This window comes from Magnolia sinica, chromosome 5 (assembly GCF_029962835.1).
Source record: "Magnolia sinica isolate HGM2019 chromosome 5, MsV1, whole genome shotgun sequence".
NCBI classification, from domain to species: domain Eukaryota; kingdom Viridiplantae; phylum Streptophyta; class Magnoliopsida; order Magnoliales; family Magnoliaceae; genus Magnolia; species Magnolia sinica.
The window spans coordinates 87,981,649-87,994,588 of NC_080577.1; the positions used below are offsets into that span (position 1 = coordinate 87,981,649).

The following is a 12,940-nucleotide window of genomic DNA, read 5'->3' on the forward strand; positions in this document are numbered from 1 at the left end:
GTAACCGATTTGGGACACATTGGTTCCAATTGAACACTATAATGATCAAAAATGTAAAAAAGGACAAATCCATTGAGGAATCATAGACCTAGAACTAGAAGAGAGAAGCAGCTTCAACACTTCCAATGGGAAATATTCAATTCCACGGTATTGAATACCTACTACATATAGGAATTTAAATGCAATTAGTTTTTTGACATTATTAAAGTAATAAAGGGAATTTGTGTAATTAAGGTGAAGTCGTGTGCTTGCATCCAATTAACAACTTCTCCCTACTAGGCCAAACTCTACAATAGTTTACCACCATTTTGAAAATGGAGTGACTCATCTCCTCATATGCGGAACTCATGCACAACCATTCACGCCAACAAATTGTGGGGAGAATTGTGTGTGGAGCATATTTCTAAAGTCACGTTGATCATGCAATCTTAACCATCCGATTTACGGCTATTATGGATGGTTGGAGTAAAATAGTAAGTGGTCCAAATTTCAATGGAAAAATCAGGTGGTAACCATCAAGTTCCGTGTAGTCTTTTGGTAGTTCTACATCCACATTAAGGTTAGCAATGTGGATGGTCTGGACTGCACTCCATCTATGTCACGGATACGATAACAAAGTCACCAACTTTTTTTCAAAATGGTGATAAACTATCATAAGAGTCTAGTGCATCAAGAGAAACCTACTTGCAAATCATCCCTCCCCCTCCAAGTGCACTGCACGTGCCACCTTTGCTATTTCTTCCACAGGTCACTTTCCCTTCACACATAAACCAAGTTGGAAGCAAGGGTTTTGTCCCATCAACTATGCCATTGGTCCAATAGAAAAGTCACCATCATCATCAGTAAGCTTTATCCCAACTAACTGGGGTCGGCTACATGAATCCTTTCCCGCCATTCCACTCTATCAAGGGCCATAACTTTCATTAGACCATAGATCATCAAGTCTTTTCTTAATACCTCCACCCATGTCCTTTTGGGCCTTCCCTTGCCCTTTAGATACTTTGTTATAAACTCACTCCTTTTAACTGGCGCAATTCTTGGTCTCCGTCACACATGACCAAACCATTTAAGTCTACTTTCCCTCATCTTGTTACCTATTGGTGCTACTCCTAAATTCCCACGAATGCATTCATTTCTAATTCTATCCTTGTTGTCTTGCCACCATTTTCGAAATGTTGATGAAATATCATACAGAAGGTATTCCACAACAGAAACGATGGCCATAACAGCCACCGCCATTACCATCACAGTACAGGCCATAACGGCCATTACAACCCCCATAACAGACTGTTATGGATTTTTTTAATTAAAAAATAAAAATAAAACACTATTTCAGCCCCATAACAAATTGCTACAGGGTTGTTACGGCTGTTACAGGACTGTTAAGGGTCAATATTTCATAACAGCCATTGCGACCCCATAACATGTGACAGTTACCACCTTTACCGTTGCGTAATGGTCATTACAGCCGTTACATAACTGTTTTGGAAATCATAGCATCTAGCACACCAAAATAAACCTACTTTCTACAACCACTTCCCCTTCCCTCTCCAACTTTTTGCAAATCATCTCCTCTCTCCACGTGCATTGCACATGCCATCTTTGTTAGTTCTTCCAAAAGGTCACTTCATGCATAAACGAAAAGGATAAGCATGGACTGATGTCCCCGGGTTACTGGCAAGCACTTAACTGCACATCATACGACAACTATATTAAGTTTTGGAGGAAAGAAAAAGAAAAAGAGGACAAGGAAATGGAGATAAGAGAAGAAAATAAAAGGCTTTGAAATCTTGAGGATGGAATTTGCTCTGATACCACTTAAACAACCAGACACCAAAATGTAAGGTGGATCAAAGAAAAGAAGAATATTGATCGAGGGTAAATCCAACAATCATCTATACCATACTAGAGAGCACAACAAGCCCCTCTCCTTTTCGGGGGATTCCTCGGTAACAGATGTAGCCTGCTCTATACTGATTTTGCTAGGCTTTAAAGAATCCCTTCTTACCAAAAATGCATCCATTTCCCAATGTGTTAACATGGTGGGCAAAGCAACAATTTGGTTCTTTCTTTTCCACAGAGATCTTAAGAATGGGGAGGTTGAGGACTTTGTTTGCATTCAAGACTGCATTCAGGACCTCCCAATCTCCCTCAAAGTGTTGATAGATGGCATTGGAATTTTAAAAAATCAAGCACCTTTTTTATTAGATTATTTTACCTACTCCTCAAAATTGGTTGTTGGGGTGATCAAGCTGCCCCTGGTTCATATGCGGCGCTAGCCATGGCCCCCACAAGTGGTTTTCAGTTCCTGATACAGTTGGCTTGCTGCTATTGATAAAATTATGACGATTGATCAACTTCTCGACAGGAATATGATAGTCACATCTGTTTGCATCATGTGGAAGACCTTGGCCTTTTTAGGGCATGTTTGATTTTCTTAAGTAAATGTAAATGCAGTGGAAATGGGCAATAATTATTTCCTTTGGTAATTACCTTCATCGTTCCCTATGTTGATTTGACTCCTACTTTTTTCAACACTAAAATCGAGAATGCTGCCAAATATATGGGGGGCCCACCATGATGTATGTCCAATGAATACTTCTTGGGGCCACTGTTTACTTTGGTGTGGGCCACTTGAATGTTGGATTTTTCTCAATTTTCGGCTCATGCCTCAAACTGTTCTGGTAAAATGGATGAACAACACGAATATGTCATATACATGACAGTGGGGCCCACAAATTTATGCCAGCCAATTTGGACCATTTTTCGAAACAGGAATACCTTCATATTTTCAAACAAGTGAAATCGTAGTAATTGGCTATTTACAGGGCATTTACCCTAAATTTGGAAAATCAAACGAGCCATTAATGTGAATTGGGTTATTCCTTATTTGGTCAATTCACCATTCCAAGCTCGAAATTGGGGTGGTATTCAAGACAAAAGGTTGAAAACATTATGACAATTGTCTTTTCTCTTTGTACTTTGGTCACTAAGGAAGAAGAAAAAATAATTTTGAGTGTTAGGTTGAGAACCATTTAGTGGGTCCTGGGATGATTTTTCATCATCCCTTACTCGTCCACTTTATTATTTTGCACTCCCCGCTTTTTATCTTGGTGCCTATAAAATTTTGCATTAATATTTTTCTAAAACCAGGAAGTCTCCACTAAACAAATCCAAATTCCATAGTTATATCTATTATCTTGTGACTATGTAATGAAAAATTAATATGTTAAAGCATTGTTTTAGTCTTTATGAAAGAATTTCTCAACAAAATACCTACAATGTTGGAGGAACTCAGAAGGCTACCCTTGTTTAATCAAATCTCTCCCAACGTATCTTGCATGATATAGTCTAGTTCTTCTGGAAGATCTCTCAGCAAGTTCTGCCAGGAAGTGACCCTAACAGCCAACTAGAGAAAGAAAAGACGATTAAAAAAAAAAAAAATCTTCCAAACTTTCTCCAGCCTTTAGAAAAAACACATGAAATCTAGCTCATTTCAAAAGGGAATGAAAAGCATGATCTATATGTGGAAAACTTCGGAAGAAATATCCATGATTAGTAGCAATAAAGGATGTGCTTCTACCATGTTTCACAAAATAACCTTTATGACTGCCTTTGGATTAGAAAGTGTTTGGAGCTTCTACCACTTATTCACTCACCCAATAGTATTTAAAACAAATGCTCAAGTAGGTTTTTCTTCAAAAGCAATGATCAGGTAGTTGCAGTGGGCAAGTTGCAAGCAAACAAGGGCATTTCGCATTTAGCTTCAGCAAACACCAGAGCAATAGGATGGCATTTTCTATAGAACAAAGGTGAAAACTCTAATTTGAAATCATCAGTTTTGCCACACTTTGCTAGAGTTTAGCCATTAGATGAAGCAATGGCCACAATGTGATCGAAGGATTAATTGGGAGTTGGGAGATCCACCTTAGTAGCAGATATGTTTGCAAATATGTTTTTTGCACTATCAAGGCATAATTGTGTCAAGGGTTCAAAATCCATTGTGAAGGAACCTCCATTGCAGGCTGCTTGGCTTGTCAACTTATAAAGCTTTGCAAGATTATCCAGAATGTTGTCTTTTAGGCTATCCATCAATTCCCTTTTGCTCTTGATATATGAAGAGTGAAGAGCTCCTTCACACATGAAAGAATGTTAATAAAAGATCTTGATTCATATTGACTTTGAACCTTATACATGAACAATTTATTATTTTCTGTATATTTAGCAAGCACTTCTTCTTTTTGAAAGATGACGATTTATTTATGAAGACAGCAAAGCTGAGAGAATAAAAGGAAAAAAGAAAGACCTAAAGCGCACAACACGCGCTACAACCCATTCAAACTAGAGGCCTCAACTTTAGACGAAGCCGCCGCCCATTCAAAAACACTCGCTTTTGCTTGAAGAAAGACTCCCCTTGGATTACCACACATCCCAAAAGCATCTATTGTTCTGTTCCTTCCAAATAGCCCATAGCCCAGCTAGGAGAGAGCCTCCACACCTCAGTTACACATTTACGATGACCACCTACATGCCACTACCTAAAGAAGTCATCAATTGATCTCAGCAAAACCCAAGAAACACCGAATAGCCTGAAGAATCTTTCCCATTATCTCCCTTGAAAACAGACAATGCAAAAAAAAGACTCTCCGACTCCTCATCCTGCCAGCACAAAAGGATAAGCATTAATGATAACGAGGCCCCTCTTTCTCAATTTATCAATCGTCAACACCCTATTCCATCCAACTAGCCACACAAATGCCGCCACCTGAGAGGGGGCACCATAGGACCAAAGGAAAATGTTTGCAGTTTAACGCCTACAATAAGGTCACTTGACAACATAGAGAACAGAAATTTGACCAAGAACTTCCACGACTTCGCCTCCAACAACCGCACTGAATCAACTCCTTCCAAAAGAAAAAACCCCCAACAACCAATTTAAGAGAGCCACCAACTCTTCAAATTCGTTCTCATGGAGATCCCTTCTACAAAAAGGAATCATGTGTTAAATATCGATGATATTGGCTGATATATCCCACAATATATCTTGTATCCCACCTATGCTATACAAAATACACAAGCAGTGTTTTAAATATAACAATATCGGCCGATATGTCCTGTATCCCGCCTGTGCGATACGAAACATAGAAGTAGTGGGATATATCCCATATGTTTGATCCGGTGAGCATTTTTTATTTCCGATTATTTTTTTCTATAAATTATGTTAAATCAGTGTAAAATTGTTACAAATCAATGATTTTTCATGTTTTGCATTAAAAATCATAGATTGGGAGCTTCAATTTTGAGATTTGGAGGAGAATGACCGAGTTGTGGAAAATTAAAAAAAATCAAAATTTTCCCAATTTCTCGCAAATCGGTTGCAATCTTTATGACCAAACATAAAATCAAACATGTAACTAACCTGATCTAGTGATTCTTCTTTTGCTTTTAAATGTATTGCTTGTGTTTCCACACGTTTTCTTACATTTATAAATTATATGAGTAAACTTTGAATATACTCGCATCAATTCAGTTAGACAGAGCATAGATTAGGACCCCATACAAAGAAAACTTATTATGTGCACTTGTGGTTTTGTAACGTTTTGATTTTTAAGTGTGTATTGATGTCTTTTTTAACAATCACTGAAATTTCATTGAAAAATTCGACCAATTTCCAATGTTTCCCCATGTTTCCAACAACAGCGATACATTATGCGATACAACTGATATATCACATGTGATAATACGCATCTGTATCCCAAGGGTGCAATACGTAACGCGATACTAATATTTCGAACACTGCAAACAGGTAGTGCTGATATATCTCACATGTTCAATTCGGTGAGCATTTTCAATTTCCAATCCCTTTTTTGTTGAAATTATGTTAAATTAGTGTCAAATGGTTACAAATTCATTAGTTCTTCATGTTTTACATGAAATATCAAGGAGTTGGAGCTTTGACTTCGATTTCGAAATTCATTGGTTCTTCGTGTTCTACATTTTTTTTTCGAAATTTTCCTTCAACTAGCTATCAATTGAGACTAATTTCGAAGTATTTGGGAGTACTTGATTAAATGAGCATCACACACTCTAATTTCGAAATTTGAGTGTTGGAGGTCCAATTTGAGGAAATTTGGAAAAAAAAAATATTGAAATTTCTCCAATTTCTCCCAAATTGTTTGCAATGCTACACTCCAAACATAAAATCAAGCATGTATGAGGGCTGATCTACCGATTTGTTAAGTCCTTGTCAATTTTCGAAAAATAAAAATCATTTTTAATTAAAAACTATTAAAATATAATTTTTTTCAAAATTCCCCTTCAACCAACTGTCAATTGAGACTAATTTCGAAGTACTTAGGAGTATTTGATGAAATGATCATCGCATATACTCTAAATGTTATGCATTTAATTCGAATATAGTTACATTAGTTCAGTCAGATGGCGTATAGCTTAGGACCCTATACAAAGGAAACTTATTATGTGCACTTCGTTTTTTAGATGTTATGATTTAAAAGTGTGTATTAAGGTCTTTTTTAACAATCCCTGAAGTTTCAGTGAAAAATTCAACCATTTTCCCAATGTTTCCCTATGTTTCCCAAAAAGTGCGACAAATTACCTGATACAAACGACATATCCTGGTCCGATAACCGATATGTATCTGTATCCCAAGGGTACAATACGTAACGCGTACCGATATTTTGAACATTAATCCAAACCACACAATCCTCTTGGGATGAAAAAACAATGGTTAACTAAAATATTACGGTCCACGGCCACTAGACCAAGCCTTGAGAATTGATCTTGAAGCTTCCGATCACCAAGTGACTCATCCTTCCAAAACCTTAGCCTTAAGCCATCACCCACCCTAAAACTCAAACCTCTTAGGAGTTAGGACCACATCTTTTGAGTCTAAAATAGATCTCCGAAGTCCAAACTCCCAAAGCTCTACCCGAAGAGACCTTTTTGGGCCACCAACCTTCCCACTCCACCCCATACTTTCTACCTATAACCTCCTTCCGCAAACCCCCTCCTCTGTACCAAATCTCCATACCCATTTCCCCAAAAGAGCCTTGTCCATGAGGCCCAAATTACAAACCGACCCCAAATAGGTAACAAGATTAGGGAATGTAGACTTAGATGGTTTGGTCAAGTGCAACAAACAATAAGAATTGCATTGGTTGGAAAGAGTGAGTTGGTACCAGTTGAAGGCTCTAAAAGGGCAAGGGGAAGACCCAAAAGGACATGGGTGGAGGTAGTAAGAAAAGACTTAATGACCTACGGTCTATTGGAAATTATGGGCCTCAATAGAGCGGAACGGCGGAAAAAGATTCATGAAGACAACCCCAATTAGTTGGGATAAGGTTTATATGGTGATGAGGATTACCAACCACAAATAGTTGAGACAAGGCTACGATGATTATGATGCCATGATGTGATAATGATGATGACGCCATGATATTTAGCAAGTAAAATACAGCAATATGTCCATCATAGCATCAAATACATAGCAAAAGCCAAGAAGAAATTATGCAAATGAACTCTTTGATGATTCAGTATTTTTTTTTTTTCATACCTTTCAAAAAAACACAGTATTGTGCCAAGAAGAAATGACACAGTACTGTGCCAAGAACATGGTATTTAAAAGCAATTACATGATATTTTAAAAACATAGTATTGTGCCAAGAAGAAATGACACAGTATTTTTTTTCTTGATACCTTTGATGGTTTAGTAATTACATCTAGAATGCCGAAATTGAAATATAAGCATAGTATTCAAAAGAGGTAACATTATGGCCATATCAGCCATTATGCAATGGCAATGGTGGTGCCATTACATGATATGCTGCCATAACACCCGATTGGAAAAATATCCCATAACGGACCTAGAGGTCTATAATGGGCTGATACAAGGCCGATATGGGGCCGATACATTTTTCCTCTTGAAAATAATTCAACTGTTTATAGGGCCATAACAGCCTGTTAACATAACAGCCATACAGCTTGCCGTTAAAGCCTCCATTACCATTATTGAATACCTAGATTGAAACCATTAGGCTTGCAACCAGGGATAAATCTACTTCAACATAAAGATGACTGGTGGTTATTATGACAGAACGAGTGGAAAGGGCAATGCATCTAAACTTACATACCTGATCTTTGTTTTTGCTCTGTACACGGCATGTGATCTTGTTAAAATTCTGCATACAACAAATGCCATGTTCATTAAGAAAACACTAGTAAAGACTTCAACAACCAAAAATACAAGTGATCTAGAAAATGCCTTGCCAACTAGTCGTAATGCATTGAAAAATTTTTCCTCTTCTTGATGTGTCCATGCCGCCCATTGTCGTGTTTGTCTTTTTACTGCATTAGAAAATGGCATCATACAGCAGAAGCTATAACAAGTTACTTCCAACTAAAAGGTGAGTGTCACAATCTTGAAGAAAAGCATCTCAAACAATTTAAATCAGAATATAAAATTTGAAACACTAACAATTGGGAGACAGACCAGGCATTTGAGAATCAATGTCTTTTGGAGAGGATAAAGGAACACTCGAATCTCCATACTTAATCATGTGATGCTCTGACGGAGGAGCTTTAATATCCAAGGCTGCTGGTGGTTGTGTTTGCATGTTGAATCATCACACCCTAATTCCCATATGTTGCTCTTTAGTAACTGTTACTTTTGAACAAACTCAAGGTCTTAGAAGATGTAATCCTGGTTAAACAAAAGGAAAAAATCTCATTATTAACAACCCATAGGCATATGCAAAATATCAAGGCAACTTGAATGAATATGAAAGTATAAATGCTTACATAAGAACATTATGGAGTTTAAATGCACACCTATTCCAAAAGTAAAGTAGTTCCTTAGAACGTACAATAGGGCCTCTAATAACTAGCATTCTTGGTGGGAACAATAATTGAGTTATTGGAATATATATATATAGGGAGAGAGAGAGAGATGAGAAATGCTCCAATGCTATCAAAGCACTATACACAAGGTATTCTATATCAGTAACGATGGTCGTAACGGTCACTACCATTACCGTTACAGATATCGGCCATAACAGATAATATAAATATTCTAAATATGTATTCATTTTTTGTTTTGAACATGTTTATGGTAATGTAACGGTCCACTCTTTGGTGAGAGTGTTGTATCAGGTTGTTTAGTGAATTTGTGAACATGATTTTATGTATCTAATGTTTATACATCACAATCGATCATTAGAACTAGAAATCAGAAAAAATGCATAAATACTACTTTTTCAATTTTTTGAAAAAAAAAAAAAAGCCCTCGGAGCTTCTATTGCTCAAATCACTTCAATCTATGGTTTTAATCATAAAAACTATAGTAAGAGTAACCGAAATCTGTTGTAAAATGATTTAGGAGAGTTTTTGGAATGACAAAAGTAAAATTGAGGAGAAAAATGAATTCAAATAGATAGACGAAAAAAAAGTGGTCGTTTTTCGATCGTTACAGGGGTAACAGCGTTTGCGGCCACCACAACAGTCGATACGGACTCAAAAAATTAATTGCCCCATCTCACCCCCATATCGTAATCGTCTTGACCATTACCTATACACATTAGCATTTACAGGCGTATCATAACGGATATGGAACAACTTGACTATATATTCATTGTTGTTTTTTTGCAGAAAGGTAACACTACCCGCAATTGAACCCTGGATCACTCACACACACTACACTGCCTCTACTAGCTCATCTAATAAGCGGGAGACATACTTTCATTGGTTAAAATGAAATTTTATCTCTAGAATATATAGATTTGTGCGTTAATTTATGCAATCACATGCATACATACTATGCATGCGGGATCTATAATAATAACATTCATTATTTCCCATTTTGATTGTTGCGTGGAGGGTTATGCGCAGTCCCTATGCACAGGGAAGTAAAGGTTGGAGATGCTTATGATCAGGTAGGAAATCAAACCGTTGTCGAGCCCTTTATTCAGTAGAAATCTCTCATCAGATGCAGAAGTTTCGAATTTTACAAATATGATGGGATTGCTATCAGAGGAGAGGATTGTTACTTCCAGGGAGGACAAGCTCGTTTGGTTATGGGATCTATCATGGCAATTGTTGCTTTAATCCTTGTAATGAAAACTATCCATTTTTTTATGGTCCATGCCTGCATATTGCTTGGATTTTGAAGTCGGTGCCCCCCCCCCCCCCCCCCAAAGATTATGGCTTTTGTATAGTTGGCATGTCATAATTGAATCCTCACCATCAATCATCTTCAGCATAGAAATTCCTTCATAGTAAATGGATGTTACAGGGGTTTGACCAATCCGGAAAGTGTGGATCATTCGCTCATCCATTGTTCCTTTACCAAGGCCATTTCGCATTGGTGTCTTCATCAATTTAAAGAGGCATGGGTCTATGTCAAGCTCTATTCATCTCCTTTTTGAAGCATGGAGTCTGAGCCCCTTTAGGCAGAAGAGAAGAGTGTTGTGGAGGCTAGTTTTGCAGCTATCCTTTGGGTTGTATGGAGGGAAAGGAATAATCATTCCTTCAATGGTGTAATCTGCCCCAATCTTTACCGTTGCCAGTTGAATTAGACATCATGTTTGCTCTTGGGTGGAGATATCAAGGATGTTTCCCCCAAGTAGCCTCAGATTAGTAGCTTCTCGTTGGTCAGTGCTCCTTTGTAATGTGCTTGCATTGTAATGTGCCTTTGGGCTTCCCTTCTAATAAAGCCTTATTTAATGATTAAAAAAAATCATTATTTCATATATAATTTACAATATAAATTCATATATAAAACTGTATCACGTTATGTACCAGAGCGACACAACTATCGTGAGATTAAACCTATGAACCATACTATGAAACTTACATAAAGTGATTAAAGAAAAGACTAAGGCATGAGATGAATATATCAGACAATCAATTTGGTTATGCCAAGGTTATCTACCACTAAAGTTATTTTCCTACATAGGCAATTGATGGAGAAATATAGGAGTGGAGGAAGGACCTCCACATGGTCTTTATTGACTTATAGAAAGCATCCTAGAGAGTTAATTTGGTTTGTGTTGTGAAAGAAAGGAGTTTCAAGAGGTTATATTGACATGATTAAGACACATAAGAGGGGGGTGACAAATATGAGGACTACTAGTTGAGAAAAGTGAGTTCCTAATTATATTGTAGGCTTACATCAGGGTCAGTAGCATTGATCCGGTACCTTTTTTCGAATTGATTATGGACGAGTTAACAAGGCATTTGCAAAAAGAGATCCCATGGTATATGTTGTTTGCAGATGACATAGTTTTGATTGACAAGATGAGGGAGGGTTTAATAGAAAGCTAGATTTAAGGACATGTGATGTGATTTAGAATCTAAAGGATTTAAAATTAGTCGAACTAAACTAAAAAAGTATATGGAGTGCTATATTAGTAATAATAGGAGTGAAAACAAGGAATTAGTTAAGATTGCTAGCCAAGAAGTTTCCCAAAATGACCACTTTTGATATCTTGGGTCTATTCATGAGAGTGGAGAGATTGAATTCAAGTTGGGTGGACGAAATGGAGATATGCCTCTGGAGTTGTATGTAATCGTCATGTACCACTCAAACTAGAAGGGATTTTTATTTTTTATTTTTTTCGAGAGATAACAACAATTTATTAAGAAGCTCACGAAAGCAAGAAGAGAATACACCCCAAAAAAAGCAAGCGCCCCGAAGAGGCCTGCTAGAACCGGAAAAAAAAAAAAAAAAAAACCAAAACAAAACAAAACAAAACAAAACAAAAACAATTCCCACCCAATCAGACAAAAGACAATCGATTTTACTTATAACCTCCCCCACTCCTTCCTATAGGTTTCGAAAACATCGGTCGTTCCTAGCCCCCCAAATGCCCCAAAACACAACCATAATAAGCAACCTCCACGTAACCTTGTCATATGACACTTAGGAAATTCAAAAGTTCAGCGACCTCGCCAATCTTCGAGTCCAACACGTTCCTCCTACAGGGAAAGGACCACACCACCCCCTCTCGTCAACAGAAAAACAATCCTCAACTACTACAAATTGGTCAATAGCTAATCGAGCAATCCCGAGAAATAATTCCTAGAGCGATCTGTCTACACACCACACATCAACCCAAAATCGAATGCGCTTTCCATTCCCAAGGTTGAAAGATATGCCCCTTTTAACTAGGTGTTGTATGACCGCAATAGCTTTTCAAACCCTTAAAGCTCCGTACAAAGACGAACTTCTCACAAACCATCCCCCCTCTTTGAGTTCCATACTTCTGGCAATAATTTCCCTCCATCTTCTTCCCACTTCAACTCCAAACCTCCATATCCACTTTCCTAAAAGAACCATGTTGATGACAGACAGAGGCTTCAAACCCCACACCCTTCCCTTTAACTAGGTGTTTTATGGCCACAATAGCTTTTCAAACCCCCGAAGCTCCATACAAAGACGAACTTCTCACAAACCATCCCCCCTCTTTGAGTTCCATACTTCTGGCAATAATTTCCCTCCATCTTCTTCCCACTTCAACTCCAAACTTCCATATCCACTTTCCTAAAAGAACCATGTTGATGACAGACAGAGGCTTCAAACCCCACACCCTTCCCTTTAACTAGGTGTTGTATGGCCACAATAGCTTTTCAAACCCCTAAAGCTCCATACAAAGACGAACTTCTCACAAACCATCCCCCCTCTGAGTTCCATACTTACTAGCAATAATTTCCCTCCATTTTCTTCCCACTTCAACTCCAAACCTCCAAATCCACTTTCTTAAAAGAACCACGTAGATGACAGACAGCCCCGCCCCCGGGCGTTGATCGGCTTACACACCTCTTCCCACTTGAGGATATGGAATTTCCTATAAACACTGGGCCCCATCCATCAGAAGTCTCTCCTCAATTTCTCGAGTCTTTTCAACACAAACGTTGGCCATTTGAA

At 37.8% G+C, this 12,940-nt stretch overlaps 1 protein-coding gene across 7 annotated transcripts in view; it reads right to left on the reverse strand.

The window, feature by feature from the left end:
* Positions 1–12,940, reverse strand: part of LOC131246252 (TSL-kinase interacting protein 1-like) — a 43,995-nt gene that overhangs the window by 18,924 nt on the left and 12,131 nt on the right. For 2 of the 7 annotated variants that reach the window (XM_058246184.1, XM_058246186.1), the window contains exons 2-4: positions 8,697–8,719; positions 8,510–8,649; positions 8,151–8,364 (exon numbers count right to left, since the gene is read on the reverse strand). In XM_058246184.1, coding sequence (XP_058102167.1) covers positions 8,151–8,204 — 54 coding nt within the window. In that variant the 5' untranslated portion in view covers positions 8,205–8,364; positions 8,510–8,649; positions 8,697–8,719. Of the gene's footprint in view, positions 1–3,927; positions 4,130–8,150; positions 8,365–8,494; positions 8,720–12,940 lie in introns of those variants that run through there. The other 5 variants (XM_058246182.1, XM_058246188.1, XM_058246187.1 and 2 more) reach the window with 4 other exon arrangements.